Below are 16,945 nucleotides of genomic sequence, written 5' to 3'. Positions count from 1 at the left end.
TACAAGCCATTTCTCTGATATGCCTCTTCGTTTAAGAATAAACTGTGCTAAACTACACCGTAGTGGTACAAATTAAGGATCAACCATTTTTCAAATTTCCAAAATGCATCACACTGATATTGGACAGTAGATGCCTTCATTTGGGCTCTTAAACCAAAACTTCTTTCCAGTCTATTTATAGGATGCCTGTTACTTTAGTTGGCTGATTTCCCACAGCACTTGGAGAGGACTCTTTTGCCACGTGGGGCATCAGCGAGCGGTGAAGAAAGAATTCCTTTTCGCTAGGACCTAGCGGGAGCAGCAACCGTCCAGAAGCGACCAATCAGAAGGCGCTTTCGTGCGGCCACGGACCAATTGCAGGCGCCCTTTCTGCAGAACACAAGGCCTATTTAAAGACGCGCACCGGCGCCACTGCCCCACGGTTAAGGGCTGAGGTCTCTAACGCGCTGCAGCGATGGTCAGCCATGTCGAGCTCAATAACGGCGCCAAGATGCCCCTCCTGGGGCTGGGCACCTGGAAGGTAAGTGCTCTGGGTAGCGCGTTCCTCGCCGCTCGCTTTGTGCTCCGCGGGGACAAGGCAGGACTCTGAGCGCTGGCGCCGGGGACGCCCGGCTTGAGGTACCAGACTGGGATTGGCGGGGCCCCGGCGGCGCGGCTAGGCGGGCCCGGGGTCCTGCGTTCGGGGTTTGGGTGGAGTTGGGGAGCCGCATGCCGAGGCCGCCGGCGACTCGGGGTGGGCAGCTCTCCCGGCTGAGCGGGCGCCGCGCCTGGAAGCCCATTACTAGGGTCCGAGGCGAGGGGGCTTCCCGGGGGGACGTTGGGAGCCGAGCGCGAATGAGGAAGCCGAGTTCCACCGCGTTCCCCCGGCCCCGTGTGCCTCACGAGCCGAGTTCCCGACTCGCTTTCCTGTGACCCAGGAGGACCCTCTCGGGGATAAGCCTCGGGAGACCAGCCCCAGACCGTAGATAATGAAATTAAGTGATGCGAGCCTCTCGCGGTCCCTGAAGGCGCGGCGCTGCGAGCTCAGCCCGCGCCGCCTCTCGCCTCGGGAGGACTCGGGGAGGACGAGGGCGGCGGGGCTCGGCGGAGAATCTGGGCTCCCCACTGCCGTGGCCGCCCACCGAGGACCCAGCGGGCGCCGGGCCGACGCTCTGCAGGAAACTCAGCACCGCGCTGGCGGACGAAGATGACTATAGGGCATGAAATCTGATAGGACTTGGAAAAAACGATAATGTGGCACGAAAACAGTAGTTTTAAAAATTATAGAGCTGGGCGCCGTGGTACACGCCTGTAATCCCAGCGATTCGGGAGGTTGAGGCAGGCGGATCGCAAGTTCAAGGCCAGCCTCTGCAAGTTAGCAAGGCCCTAAGCAACTTAGTGACACCCTGGCTGGAAATAAAAATAAAAAGGGCTCATTGGTAAAGCATCCCTGAGTTCAATCCCTGGTAGCAAAACAAATACCACCCCCCCCATTTTTTTTTTAAACGTGGTAAGTAAAAACAGAGAAAGATGGTATCATGGGTGCTGAGGCAAAATTCAGTATTTTAAAGCCACTTGTAAGATAGCTTCAGAGTATTGCATATTACATTCCATTGCTGTTTTAAAGGAGTCTTGAATATGGGCCTGGGCATTAAATATTTACTCAACAGTCAAGGAAAGAAAAAACAAACTAGGAAAGATTGAGTGCAGACAGTTTGAAAAAGGACAGCAGTTGGGGTTACCTTCGCCTGCAGGTGAATAGAAGAGGGTCATAGATTTGCCTCCCACAGAAAGTGTTTCTTAGCCAAAATGATCAGCGTATATAATTTGTGTTTCTTTCCAAAAGTCCAGTGCCGACTCTGAGGGGATAATTGGATTATAATCATGATACCAAGTTAAATGCCATCTGTTGGGATGAATGTGAAAGATGCTTCTTTCTTGGCTGCAGCAAACACAGTTGTATTGTGATGCACAGGATGTACATGTGCTATTGCAGTAAAAGTTTCACAAATAGTACTTAACTTACTTTGTGGGACGCATTCTGATATTTTTCTATTCATTTTCTTTGAAAACTATGATCATAACTTCAGAAATTGATTTCATGACCCATCATTTGAAAATCAATATTACTCAAGGACAAATAAGGACTGAAATTTATTAAAGAGGACTTCGGATCAACTACTTAAGTATGTAACAGCCCTGAAAAGCTGTGTATTTGTTTGAATAACATTACAAAATCTATTTAGATTATTCGTTATGGCTGAGAACTAGGATAGTGTCTGCCTTATCCACTGGTGTTTCTAGCACTTCTCAAAGTGCTCATAGTAGGTTTCCAAAAGATGTGTATTGGATTATGAAGAAGTAAAATCACTCAGAGATAGCTATGTAGTGAAAATGCTCACTTGTATTTCTGGGAATGAGATGAAGTTGGTGTAGAATTGAATGGATAGGGACAGGGTAGGGGGTTGGGGTGTGGAAGTGAAATAAATGGCTATGTGTGGGCTCAGAATAGATTTCCTTTCTCAAAAAAAAAAACGTTTTAATAACATAATATTTTTTCCCTGCATGTATACATATTCCTTCACAGATGGTTGACAAAAGATGTGGTTATTTGCTTGTCATAGTGAACTGGAAGAGACTACATGTGGATGCAGTTGTTATTCTATTGGAACTTTCCATGTCGGTGGCTGTGTTGTACCCTGCAGACTGAAAACAGGGCTCTAGAAGGCTCTGGTCTACCATTCCATTAAAGGTCCTCAAACTTGCTTCTCTTCACATGAGGGGACCTTCACTGCCCCAGACCCCATGAGGTGTAGATGCGCTTTCTTTCTGGCAGTCTTACGTTCCTTGTGGAACGTGGTATTGTATTACCAGAAATTAAGACAGAGCTGATCTCTGACGTAGGCCAGTGTCCTATTACTGATAATGTTTTTGACCTAGTTGGAAATTGTTGGTAGGATGTGGTCACAACTTCCACACATAGGATAGGAAGGAATGCTCCTAGGAGTAGAGGTACAACTGTGTTCTCAATCTTTTTCTCATTAATACTCCCTGTCCCTTCTACTTAGAAGCTGTTTGAGACACTTTTTTCCTTACTTGCCCCCCCCAATAAAATTTTGATATCACAGTTAATACTATATATCTGTTTTTGTTTTTGTTTTTGTTTTTGGAGGGGGAAGTCACAAGCCATCCTATAAGCTGTGTTGCTATTATTGTTATTATTTTGGCTTTTCCAAACCAATTTTTGTGTCTCTGGGGGCAATAGAACTCCCTTCAAGAATGCATGAGGTAGCTGGACATGTTGGCACATGCCTATAATCCCATTGGCTGCGGAGACTGTAACGGGAAGATCATGAGTTCAAAGCCAGCAATTTAGCAAGGCCCTACTCAGTGAGACCCTGATGTGCCTCAGTGCTTAAGTGCCTCTGGGTGCAGTCCCTGGTACCAAAAAAAAAAAAAGAATGCATGAGGTAGAAGAAAATGTGCCAAGGAAGATCTCATGCCATTTTCCCCAAGTGGGGCAAGCTTGTGATGATGGCCCAAGATCCTGGGGTAGGGAGCTATACTATGGGCATTGGAGTTGACATGGGAGCTCAGTTTACTTTTTACCTGCCAGGCTCTCTGCAGGCCTCCATCTCTCTTCAAAATCAAAGCTTCTTAATTAAATTATTTTTATAATACTGGGAATTGAACCCAAGTGCTTTGCCACTGAACTACATGTATTTCCGTTAGTCCTGTTCACATCCATATCTTACCCAAGTTCGAGATACCAGTGTTTTAAAATTCAGAACAGAGTTATTACAGCAGAATGAGAGGAAATGAGTCTCAGTTGTCTTTTCGATGTTAAACATGGTTATGAACTTTGACGTAAAATATTGGCCAGATTTATTGTGTTTTCATTGTGATAAATCAGTGGAACGTTTACATTATTAAGCTGTAATATGAATTTGGACCATAAAGGCCAAGTGAGGTTGGTTTTTCTGTGTCAAACAATGAAAGTTGCATTTTCTGTTGACTGTGGGTAGTACATGAAAGGTGGCACATTGTAATCATTCTCTGGATTTTCCCTGATGCTTATTTTGTCAGAGTCTTGTGAGGGTGGCAGATTTTAAGCCTTGTTTATTCAAAACTGAAGGGTCAGGAAGCAGTAGCTCCTTTTTGAACTCTCAGTCTTCTCTCTCCTTGTCTTTTTTTTCCCCCTGTCCTTATCTTTCTATAAAAATATCACACAGACTTACCTTTTTTTTTCCAGTTTTGTGTCAATTGTCTGGCATCCTTGATTATCCTAGTTTTTGGTTCCAAAGAACAGAAAAACCAATTTAATCTTAAGCTCAAAACAAAAAAGATACATGTTTGGGGTGGGAAATCTTTGACCTCCCAAATAACAGTTGCTGGCATCAGGTGTTGGGGATTTGGGTTATAAATGATGTCACCAAGGCTTTGGTTTCTCAGCTTCATTTCTCCAGCAGCTGCACGTGCACATTTTCTAGCAAGTCACTCCAGCAGAACAAGAGCTTGTCTTAGCAATTCATCCCAAATCCACAGAGGGTATCTCATGGCCTGGCTTTGGTCATGCCCCTGTACCAGTTGCTGTGGCAGATGGTGTGTGGCTAGGTTGGGCCTGTGCCATGTGCCCACCCTTCTGCCCAGGGTTGGGGGTTACAGGGTGCTAGGTAGCCCCGATACGTGGCATGCAGAAGCAGCTCCTTAGAAGAATCAATCAGGGTGTCCTAAAGCCTAAAGAAAGTTAAGGATATGCCAGGCAGATGGTAGCCCCAACCCACCAAGTCCCCTTTCTTGGGAAGGGGTGTTCTCTGCTCTGCCCTCACTATCCACTTCATTCATCCTGTGTATAGGATTGGATGCCACAGAAAGCACATGGTAAAGTATTCTGGATATGCTGAGATTTTCTTCCCTTTATTGTTTCTTTAACCACAAGGGTGGGGAAGACTGCAGGTATGTGGTTCTCCTGGGAAACAGGAGATTGGCAGTTAATCTGAAGTTTTCTCTTAATTCACACCTGAGGTTAGCTTTGCTGCCCCCCATGCCAGTCCCTTCCCTTGGTAGTAGTTAGTGGGTAGTGGGGATCACTGTTAACAGGCTCTGATAATGGACCTGTTCTGCTGGTCTGCATTCTTCCCCCAGGCTGTTCACTAGAGCTCCTGTCAAAACAGCAAATGTCGGCAACTCCTGATGGCCCTGGAGAGTTTTTCTTTCCATTTGTTTCTACCCAGCTCTCCAAAGGAATGTGCCCCGTTCATTCAACAGTTCGTTGCACACATTTTTCTTGTTCAGCTCTCTGATCTAAGCAGGAGTGGTGAGGAGATATGGGGTAGGTATCTCTGCACTCTGGGTGCTAGTGAAGCTCAGTGGCTATGCAGGCACTCCTCCTTAGCCAGGCTTCCTGTTTACTGCTCGGAGGTTTTGCAGTGCTGACCCCAGCAAATGGTGATCATCCATGGTTCCATCTCCCTTCCCCTTCAGGATATTTCTATCTAGCAATACCTCTGAGGGGTCATCTCCCCATCTGTCATCATTGTCTTTAAGACAGGGTCTTGGTAAGTTGTTCAGGGCTAAGTTGCTGAGGCTGGTTTTGAACTCACCATCCTCCTGCCTCAGCCTCCCGAGCTGCTGGGATTATAGGTATACACCACTGAGCCTGGCTCAAGCTTCATTTTTTAAATGTAGCTTCCTGACTATGCTTGCACTTTCAACACTTTTATGATAGTTTCTGTTTCTCAATAGGGAAGGCATGTTTAGCACACGTGGAACCACCATAGTCCTTGTTGACATGTTTTTTTTCATTTTAAGCAATCTCATAAGAACTTTGGATCACACATACCACATCCAGATTTTGGTGCTTTCTGGACCTTTTTGTTATAAAAGCAAACCCTTTCTTTATTACCAGGGGGGCAGACCAGCCGAGTTTTGTTAGAGGCTGTGTTGTAAAAAAGCCTATTGATGGTATGTCAAACACTGGACCATTCTGAGTGCCTCTATTCACTGTCCCCAGAAGAGAGCTGTGTTCACCTTTTTAAAGCAGGTTCTCATACATTGAGAATTGACTCACAGGCTTTTGAATCAGCATCAGTTGCATCCTTGACTGGTGATAATTTCCCAGTCCTGCTTAAAATTGAGTGATTGTCAATATCTGAATCCATGTGTGAATGGATAAAGCAAAGGGCAGGCATTTCTGGTTGAAATTAGGAACAAATGGGAATTAAGGTAATTAAGGTACATAGTACAGCTGTTGTAAGCATTTTGAGCTGTTTGAAGGAAATAGTTCTATTATTTAGGGCTCATGAAGTGAGGGATTTTTTTTTTTGAAGAGAGAATTTTTTAATATTTTTAGTTTTCGGTGGACACAACATCTTCATTTTTTTTTTAGAGAATTTTAATATTAATATTTATTTTTTAGTTTTCGGCAGACACAACATCTTTGTATGTGGTGCTGAGGATCGAACCCAGGCCGCACGCATGCCAGGCGAGCGCGCTACCGCTTGAGCCACATCCCCAGCCCACAACATCTTTATTTTATGAGGTGCTGAGGATCGAACCCAGTGCCCCGTGCATGCCAGGCGAACGCGCTACCGCTCGAGCCACATCCCCAGCCCCATGAGGGATTTTTTAATGCAGTGTTTGGTCAGTAAATGTGAAGAAGCAGGAAATGAGACGACTTCACATCTTTTAAAAGTGGTCTATGGAGCTGGTGAGTGGCTGTCAGGTTATGGAAAATGGCATATCACCTTGGCTCCCCATGTCAGGGACTGCCAGTGCAGAACCCTGCTTAAGAAGCATACCCTAGGGAGCACTGGGGTTGTGCCTCAGTGGTAGAGTGTGCTTGCCTAGCATGTGTGAGGCACCGGGTTGGATTTTCAGCACCATATGTAAATAAATGAATAAATTAAAGGTACATCAACGTCTTAATTTTTTTTTTTTTAAATAAGCATACCCTAGCTAGCCTGGGTCAAACCTCAAACCAGGACCATCCTCCAAGACCAGCACACTGCACTGCTTCCTTGGCTTTATGCAAACTCTGTATTGTGTTTTGTTTTTAAACCCCTGGTTTATGTTCCTTTTCCTTTCAGTCATCTCCAGGCCAGGTGACTGAGGCTGTGAAGGTAGCGATTGATCTTGGGTACCGCCATATCGACTGTGCTCAAGTGTACCAGAATGAGAAGGAGGTGGGCATGGCCCTTCAGGAGAAGCTAAAGGAGCAGGTGGTGAAGCGCCAAGATCTCTTCATCGTCAGCAAGGTACTGTTCTGTTGGATGCTTGGAGGCTCTCCTTCACTTACACATGGTGGCTCAGCTTAGGAGCCAGAGCCATACTCTTTATACAATGACCATAAACCCCAGGGCAGGCGATTTTTCCAGGTCTGTTTTCAGGTCTGGTTACTCATGCCCACAGAGGGCCCCATAGCTTGCCTGCCTTTCTGTTGGATGGTCATTCCCCCAGACTGATGGGTGAGAGCTCTATGTTAATGAGGTTGAGGTTGTGGTTTGGCTGTCCTTTTTCAGGGAGTTAACCTTCAAGGATGGAACTTGCCTCCCCTCTGCAGATTAGCTCTCCACTGCTGGCCTGTGTTTTTAACCTGGAGGTTGTGGGTATACAAAGGACCCAGGGTGGACAACAGCCCTGAGAACTCATCTTTAGTATCTAGGGCTGGCTGGCTGGCTTGTCCTATTTTATGCTTTCTGTTTGGTCCTTGTGAGGTTTCCTTGACCTGGACATCCTACCTTCCTTGGGAAAGATGTGTGAACTGGAAACTCCCTCAGACCACTCCTGTGTTGAATTGGCTGGGTTGTGGGAGAGGAGTGTGAGCCTTCTTGGAGCTGTCTGGCTTCTGGCCAGGAAATAGCCTTATGCATGGCGGTGGTAAGATGTCTCTCACTGGCTTCAGCTGTGGTGCACGTTCCATGACAAAAGCCTGGTGAAGGGAGCCTTCCAGAAGACCCTTAGTGACCTGCAGCTGGACTACCTGGACCTCTACCTGATTCACTGGCCAACGGGCTTTAAGGTATGGCACATGAAGCTCAGACTGAATCCTGTGGCTCAGTGCAACCTGTGACCTGTTTTGATCTCCTTTATTAGCACACTGTGTGTGCTAGACTCTCCCTGTCCCTGCTGCTTAAGGTGTGGCTTGCACACCAGCAGCAGTATATTACTTCTTTTACCTTCTTTCTAGCCCCTGGTTTGGTTTTCTACTTGGTCAGCCAGGTTGAAAGCATGTGAGTTTTATCCTGTAGCTGTTTTATTGCATGGTAATTTAGAGGATCTAAAGGGTTTGCACTAGAACTCCACTAGTTATAGTAATGACTTATCCTTCATTTTTTTATAATCAGCCAGTAAGGCTGCGCATGGTGATAGTTTTATAGGCCAGTGAGCTAGCCAGGACTAGCTGGGTCTCAGTGACTGAGGGTTGTCTGGATCTCCATCTGACAGACTTAGCTACTAGCTACAACTTGTTTGGTAGAATTAGTACCTGGAGCCATTAGGGGTCATCTGCCTGTTTCCTTTTTACACTGGCTACCAAATGTGCCTCTTACCATCTTCCACAATCTTAGACAATTAGAATAATTTTCCTATACATCGCTTCCTAGCAGGTCTATGAAGGGCTATAGTTGATAGTTTTGTGTGTCTGTTTTCAATTGTAATGACAGCATGGTGAAGAGTATTTTCCGTTGGATGCGGCAGGCAGCGTGATTCCCAGTGACACTGATTTTTTGGACACCTGGACGGTAAGATGGTCCCCAGTGGAACTTTATCCTTCATTGCAGGTTTCCTGTCCTTGTGTATGGCAAGTGTGAGTACCTGCTCTGTCATTATTTATGTTGCATTTGTTATTTTATCACCATGTTTATTCCTATCCCACAAAAGCCAGGCTGGCTTTCACCTTGCTGTCTCTTCACTTATAAAAGATGTAATTAACTGAATAGTGAGAGTAGGATCTGTTAAACTGCCTGGTACAAAAGTTGCTTCTGATCCTAGTCTTTTTTGGGTTTGTTTCAGCACTAAACATACTTTTTTTCTCTCTAGGCCATGGAAGAGCTGGTAGATGAAGGGCTGGTGAAAGCAATTGGCATCTCCAACTTTAATCATCTTCAGATCGAGAGGCTCTTAAGCAAACCTGGCTTGAAATATAAGCCAGCAGTTAACCAGGTAGACTCCCACTGGGGAAGATGGTATGGATGGCATCCTGTTTGACTATTTGATCCTGGCAGTTACTTCTGGTCTGCATCACCCAGGGAATGGCTAAGAGGCAGATCCTGGGTGTTGGCAGAGCCCTGAGTTCTGATTTATCAAGATAGGCACATCTGGGAGTGAAGTTTGTGGGAAAGGGTTTGATGCCCATGATGATGTGGATCTAACACATGAGCAGTGCATAGGCGGCGAGAGCCTCAGACCTGTGACAGTTGATAAATGGCTAAGGCCAGAGAAAGCCCTCAGGGCCTATGGCCATGGAACATGGTAACAAGATTACTGTTCTTAATGTCACAGACACTAGATGGGAAGTATAGAAAGTTGTTATGGCTCCTCTGGAAAGTAGGACATTTTCTGTGCGGCAAAGGAAATGACTTAGCAGGAGAAACTTTGCCTCACCTCATCTTATGTCGTAGTATCATGTCATCTCTCCTATTTGCATTTGCAGATTGAGTGCCACCCATACCTAACTCAGGAGAAGTTGATCCAGTACTGCCATTCCAAAGGCATTGTGGTGACTGCCTATAGCCCCCTTGGCTCTCCTGACAGGCCCTGGTGAGTTTTCTATGAGGTCATGTTTTCTTTCACTTGGTGGAAGTTAGGCTAGAAAGAAAAATTGAACATCAAGGAAAATGCTTCTGGAATGATGAGCAGCCACAGCCTCAGGTTTCCTGGGAGGTCAGAATTTCAGCAGCAAGGTGATTGTACTTTTCCCAAAGGGTTCATGATCCGTGACTCAGCTTCAGACCAGGAGACTCCTGGCCGCTCTCCCTGAGCTCTATAGGAGGGTTAGGGTCAGAGTCACCAGCTGCCTCAAATAGCAGTGATTGATGGTTGTTGACCTGAACCATCTTTCTGCTCCAGGGCCAAGCCTGAGGACCCTTCCCTCCTGGAGGATCCCAGGATCAAGGCGATTGCAGACAAGTACAATAAAACGACAGCCCAGGTATAGTCATTTCCAGACACTCCTGACTGTGCTCAGAACTCCCTGCTTTTTAGGTGATACTGTTAGCCAGGCAAGAGAGGGGACTAAGCATCAAGCCCTCCCTGAAAGTGTGGTTTAGGATCCTGGAGTGTGAGTAGGGAGAGCCCTGAGGTAGATTGGCTGCCATGCTATCTTGGAATAATAGTACCACCACCACTATCTTTGTAAACTGCTCCAGGATCAGCATAGTTCTTTTACTAATTTTCGTGGAAGCTTGTCTCTGTAGATGAGAGAGCTCTGACTACCAACCATACATAGTGTGCATTCCTAGGCAATAAGTGGTCCCCCTGTGGCCTCCTATTGTACCTGGAGACATTAAAAGAAGGACTCAGGTCAGATCTGCATCTGAATGCAACCCCTGTGCATTAGGTGTGATGTGGACATCTTTGAACCCCTCTTCTCACCTGTGCAGTTCCAGCAGATGTGTCTGTTTTGGGTTGTGTATGTACGATCAGGGGAGATGATGATGCAGAGTGCCTGGCACATGTATACAGTCAGCACCTCTGACTCCACAGGTGCTGATCCGATTCCCCATGCAGAGGAAATTGGTGGTGATCCCCAAGTCTGTGACACCTGCACGGATTGCGGAGAACTTTCAGGTAAGATCCCAACTGGTCAACCAGGCTTTCCTTAGTAGAGAATGGGGCAGAGTCTCTTTACAGGGACCTTCATCCTGTCTCTGTATATAGTCTTATCTGTGGGATCCCCACCTCAGGCCAGTGGGCCAACCTCAGTAAGCTATGGTGAGAAAACCATGATTTAAGACTATGACCCCTGTTGGTGGAGTCCCCTGTGCTGGGTGTTGGGCTTCAATAGCTCCACACTGGACACCCAAATACACATCTTTGCTGAAGTTCCTCAAGGACGTCTGGAGTTTGCCCTGAGAAAATGTCACTCAAGCAATACTGCCTAGGTTTGCACGGGAACTCCATTAGTTATCAGCTGTATGACCTTAAGCAAGTTACTTAACTGTGTTGTGTCTCAGTTTTTCCATCTGTAAAATAATACCTAGTTTTAGGGTCATTGTGAATATTAGATAAGCTGATGCACAGAGCCCTTCACACAATGCTTGGGAACATAGAAAGAACTCAAGAGGGCTGGAGTCGTAGCTCAGTGGTAGAGCGCTTGCCTTGCACGTGTGAGGCACCGGGTTCGATCCTCAGCACCACATAAAAATAAACAAATAAAAATAAAGTTATTGTGTCCATCTACAACTAAAAAAAAAATATTTAAAAAAAAAGAAGAACTCAGGAAATGTTATTGTGCTAAGTCCATGAACTGCAAAGGCCCCTGCCAGCCACTCACATTCATTCTGTAAAGAGCCCATATCATGGGCAGAGCACAGTATCTGTCACAGTACCAGGAGTCTGGGCATTCACATTGCCCTGGAGAGCAGCTCAGGCTGCCTGGCATCACCTCCCTCTTGTACTGGTGAGGGGGCCAGGAGGGAGAAGAGGGTGGTCATGATGGTCACTGAGCCAAGCAGCTCTGCCAGGGGCACCCCATGCTCACCTGAGGTCTTGTTCAGAGCATGGCACAGGCATGGGTGTGAAGCTCTCCAGTAGCCAGCCCCAGTAGACCCCCTGCAGGCTCCACCAGGCTCGGGATGGCCCTTATTTCACAGCAAGCACTAATTTTGCTTGGTCCTGCTGGCTAGAGTCTGTGGCCTTAACACATACCACTTATCACAAAGGAGACTGGGGGGAGGGTGAGCTCTGAGAGGGAGGAGAGCTTATTGTTTTATAGAGGAAGTAGTTTTCTTCATCTGTGTAGGTGTTTTAACTACAGAAAATAAAGTAACAAAACAGTGGGAAAGCCATATCCTACTAGAGATGGAGCCTTCATTTCACATTTTATTAAAGTATTATAAAACAAAAATATATAAATGACAATCTCAAAATTTTAACCAGATTATTTTATTTTTGCATCTTACTGTGTATTCTTTGCACATTTTTTCCATAGTTGTAGTCATAGAGTATATAACAGACCCTTGTTTTGCACATTCTGTGATCATCAGAAGCTAAGCAAACCACCCCCACTTCTGTGTCTGTGTCCTAGCCCTTCTGGGTCTCACCTAGCACTGCTGTGGACCCATTGGCCTGCCTGCCTACCCCACACAGACTGAGTTCTTCCATGCAGTCTGTTTTCTTCACACAAGTGGTTCTTTTCTTCACAGTCTACTCTGTCAAAACTTCCATGTCCTCTTAGGCCATCTTAAATACTACTCTCTGGCCACGTCCTTCAGTGTCCCAGCTAGAAGCCATTCCTAATGTCTCTGAGCTCCCCAAGAGCTTTGTTTTGTGTCTTAATAGTGTGTGATTACTGAGTTACTCCTTGAATTACAACTGTTGAGATGCTTCCATTCTCTGCTTCGTGGTGAATGAAGGCAAGGACACATCTTATCCATTATTATATTCTTCCCCTGGTGCTTTTCATAGGAGAAGTGTGCAAAAGTATTTTTGAAACAAAATACATAGAATGAAAAGTGTCAGTTTTCTTAGAAGTTCTGAAAGAGAAGGACTGTTTCAGATCTAGCAAAAAAATGTACTTTTCTCTGAAGAGTAATAAATGTACTAACTGTTCTCTCAGTTTACCTTACTGCCTTCCCCACTCAAGGCAATAGAAGTCTTCCCATCCATGTCCTGCATTATTGTTTGATTCTTATTTTATTTTATTTTTTGGTACTGGGGATTGAACTGAGGGGTGCTTAACCACTGAACCACATCTCCAGTCCTTTTTCTTTTTTATTTTGAGACAGGGTCTCACTGAGTTGAAGGGGCCTCACTAAGTTGCTGAGGCTGGCCACAAACTTGTAATCCTCTTGCCATAGTCTTCCAAGTCTCTGGAACAGGCATGTGCCATCAGGTCAGCTCTGATTTTTATTTGCAGAATTTGTTGATTTATTTTTGTTTAAGGTCTTTGACTTTGAACTGAGCAGTGAGGACATGACCATCTTACTCAGCTACAACAGGAACTGGAGGGTGTGTGCCTTGGTGAGGTGAGTGAATTCCCATGTGATAACCAGTTCCCAGACCACCACGTGTTGTACAGCAGTAACCCCTGCAGGCCCCAGTGGGCCAGGCTTTCTTATCACAGCCCTTCTTTCTGTTGCACATTACTTTGCTTTCTTATCCACAGGCAGTAGGAAGCATTTACACTTGTATCAGTCAAACTGTACAAAGCCTTGGCCAAGAGACATCTGCTCTCCTCCTGTTGCCCAAGGACATTGTCACCCAACTGAAAGAAAAAATGCAAATTTGGGCATTTATTTAGTTTGCAAATCTTTGTGAATTTGCATGTGGCTTTATTGATGACCCTAGTAAGAGACCCCGGAGTCAGGCTCAAGTCTATCCCAGCACTGATGTGAAAAAGCTGCCCATGACTCTGAGAAAACCAGTTGTACCTTTTCTGTATGAGTGAATATAAGGGGTACCTATGCTCCCTCTGACATGGGGTTTGGACTGTACAGAAGAGCACAGTAAGGTGGGGTTTGGAGTTTTTTTTTTTTTTTTTTTTTTTTTTTTTTCTTTTCCTGCCATTTCAGTGACAACGCTTAAAACTCACGCTCTGCTTTTAAGAAGTAGCTTCTCTTTTGGCAGTGGAGACAGGCCTCTACCTTCTCACCGCCCTTACTCCTATCTGAGCTGTTTCCCTTCTGTCTCGTTTAGTACTTCTCTGAAGCACAAATTAGACATTCACTAAGACAGGGTAGGGTACTTGTTTTCCCAACCTCTGCGCTGTCCCTCCAATTCAGAGTTCTCACCATGGTGATTGCAGCCACTGCCTCAGGCAGGTGTCCACCAACTGTAACTCCTGTGATAAAGGCATAAGCATGCTTGTTAGCATGTTGTTGTCACACAGGCCTCGGGTTCTAAATAAGAACCCCAACCAAGACCCTGTCTGATGTCCCTGTTTGTGTCCATGGCTCTTAACCTTTCAACATGAAAATCATTTTTGGATCTAGTGGTGGGAGTGAGGGGAATGTGAGTCATTGGCCAACTTGCATCCTTTTTGAACCTTTTCTTCCTCCTAGTGCTGACCTTGTGTTGAAGCTCTCTCAGGGCTGGCAAACCTCAGTGCTTTTCTGTGTGGTCCCTTCACATCCTGATGCCTTCTCCCCACCCTCCAGGGCTATTCAAGAAACAGCTGTGTGGTTATCCTGCGTGCTAGGAATGTTGTGGACATGGTTTAGGGTTGGCGTGGGGAGGAAGAGCTGGCTCTGATGTTCGCAGGTCTTCCAGGAAGCTTTTCCTAATTGCCCACGTCCCAGACCTCTTGCTGGCACATACTGCCACACCAAGCCTGTATTGCTGGTGATGGTGTCATATTTCTTGAGTGTGTGTTTTTTTGTTTTTTTTTTTTGTTGTTGTTGTTTTTGTTTTTTGTTTTTTGTTTTTTTAGGCAGGATCTCAGTTGCTGAGGCTGGCTTTGAACTTGCTACCTCCTGCCTAGCCTCCTGAGTCACTGGGATTACAGGCGTGCACCACTGTACCCAGCTCTTGAGTGATTTTGAATGTGTAAATAGGAGTTATGTGCTCCAAGCTCAGTGTGCCCTTCCTGGCTAGTCTTTTCAATGTTCTTGCCATTTCATCTCCCCAGTAAAAGCCGTTGACCCCATCAGTTGAATTATGAGCCTTGGCAACACACTGGTCCATCCTGCTCCTTCCCCCCTTGTGTCCTGTAGCAGATAGTTCTCCAGGGATCTGCTTCAGTTTACTCCCACTGAGTGGTGTCCTCCCTCTCCATGTCCTGCAAGCAATTACTGTCTCACTAACCCTTTGAGAGTCAGTCTCATTCAGCCTTTTCACACTTCTATTATTATCTCTTTGCTCTTTTCATCCTTGTATTGTTTAAGACATGAAGTTTTATTTGGTTCTCCCAGTTAGACTAAGTTTCTACTAGGAGGCAGGAATCAGGCCTGGCCATGCTGCATGTCCCAGGCCCAGTGCTGGGCATGTGGGGAGGACTGGATCTATCACATGTGTGCTCCTTGATGACAGTCTGGTAGAGGAGACTGGAGCCTGGGCTACTTGTCCAAGCTGCAGATCCATTACCCGAAGACTTAAAACTGGCTTGTTGCCAGCAAGATTTCTATATGTGCCCATAACGAGACATCTACCTCTTATGCTGGCAATTTTGTCACAGTCATACCTTTTCCTTGAAAAACAAATGTTCTCTTTTCTTCTGACAGCTGTGCTACCCACAAGGATTACCCCTTCCACGCAGAGTTTTGAAGCTGTGGATGCCAGCTCTTCCACAAGGTTGCACCTGTTCCTGCCTCATTTTTCCATGCAAGCTAGTGTGACACTGTGGGTTGCTAGCTTGACACTGGGTGTGAAGAGCAGCCTCAGTAGATTAGATATCTCTTCTAATCTTCTTTTGCCTTTCTTCTTGCTCATCTGGGAAAGTACAGCCTAAGAACACTTTTCTGACTAAAGAGAAGCAAAAGCTACAAATTTAAAATAGTGCCACTAACCATTGTGTTCTGGCTGCTTGGAACTGTAATCCTTTCAGCCAGACTTCTCTGCCTCAAATAAAAAGTCTTTTTGTGAACTTGATATTGTTTCATTTTGTTCTTGTTTTTTGAAACAATAAATCACTCTATCCCACTTCCAACCTTCATTCCCTGGATACCCATAGAGCCAGCCAGTGACCCATGTAGCAGGACTGAGGGCTTAGCTTCCTTCCAGTGGGAACCCTTTCCCCATGCTCTGCCGTTAAGCTTTAGGGCAGTGGGTCTCGTGGCTGCATCCTGGTATCACCTGGTGAACTTTGAAAGCAGGTAATGTCTGGACCTTGCCCCTGGAATCTCGGTCTGGGTTATAGCCAAGGATATCAAGAGTTTTCAAGCACTTCAGGTGATTCTTACATGCAACCAGAGGTGAGAACCATAGCTTTGGGGCCAAGCCAGGACATACACTCATTTTTTAATTTCATGAGTTGTTTGATCCTCCTACTTGTGAAAGCCAAAGTCAGATGTTTACTAAGCAGCTCTACCTGAGAGAAACTGCTTTCCTGAAGCCCATGGTCTAGACAAGGTGAGAGGAAAACATAAATAAATGGCATCTGATTTGCTAGGGAGAGTACTCTCAGCAAGATTACAAGAGTCAAGGCTCTGGAGGCCTGAATGCTATTGGTTGTTTTCCTAGTGTTTGCTCACCCAGGAGAAGGATGGGATAGTGTGTTTTTTGTTGTTGTTGTTTTTTACTTTCATAATTTTAATTAAAATCTATTCAGCAAATTCTTAGAAATATCCCCTTTGAACAACAAAACACAACAAAATCTTCTTAAATAAAAATTCTTCATAAATCTACATAAGTGCAGCCACTTGGCTGCATAAATATATTTTAATCGAAGCTTTCGTGACTCTCTTGAAAATTATTATCCTTAACCTTTATATTCAGAATATCAACTTTAGATTAAAAATACATACTTTTAAAATATATACCAAATATTCTTGTTAACAACTTAAATCTCCAAATAAAGAAAACCTGTCTAGCATTTTATAACTATTTTGAATGTGAGATAGGCAAGAACACTTTAAAATAATGCTTAACTAATCACAAAGTGACTATTCTGTAATAGATTGCCACTAATTAGACAAAAGTAAATAAAACTGATTGCCACTAATTAGACAAAAGTAAATAAAACTGATAAGATAAAAGAATAAAGAGAAATAAGCAGTGATTACTGACTCATCATTAGAGAAAGTAAGATAAAACACAGCTCAATTAAAAAAAAAAAAAAAAAAGGAGGGAAAGCCCAAGTAAACAACAG

General features: G+C 45.1%; 1 protein-coding gene across 1 annotated transcript; it reads left to right on the top strand.

Annotated features, from left to right (window-relative positions):
* The first annotated feature begins 363 nt into the window (after positions 1 to 363).
* On the top strand, positions 364 to 15,726 carry AKR1B1 (aldo-keto reductase family 1 member B). The gene is made up of 10 exons (XM_081284728.1): positions 364 to 520; positions 7,068 to 7,235; positions 7,883 to 7,999; positions 8,643 to 8,720; positions 9,019 to 9,141; positions 9,632 to 9,738; positions 10,048 to 10,129; positions 10,684 to 10,767; positions 13,084 to 13,166; positions 15,360 to 15,726. Exons 1-10 carry the CDS (start codon positions 455 to 457, stop codon positions 15,400 to 15,402), a joined length of 951 nt encoding a protein of 316 aa, XP_081140854.1. The 5' UTR covers positions 364 to 454; the 3' UTR covers positions 15,403 to 15,726.
* Positions 15,727 to 16,945: the final 1,219 nt, after the last annotated feature.

The sequence above is a fragment of the Spermophilus citellus genome (assembly GCF_964194105.1).
Source record: "Spermophilus citellus genome assembly, chromosome: 3".
NCBI lineage: Eukaryota > Metazoa > Chordata > Mammalia > Rodentia > Sciuridae > Spermophilus > Spermophilus citellus.
This window is presented reverse-complemented; position numbering and strand designations above follow the sequence as displayed.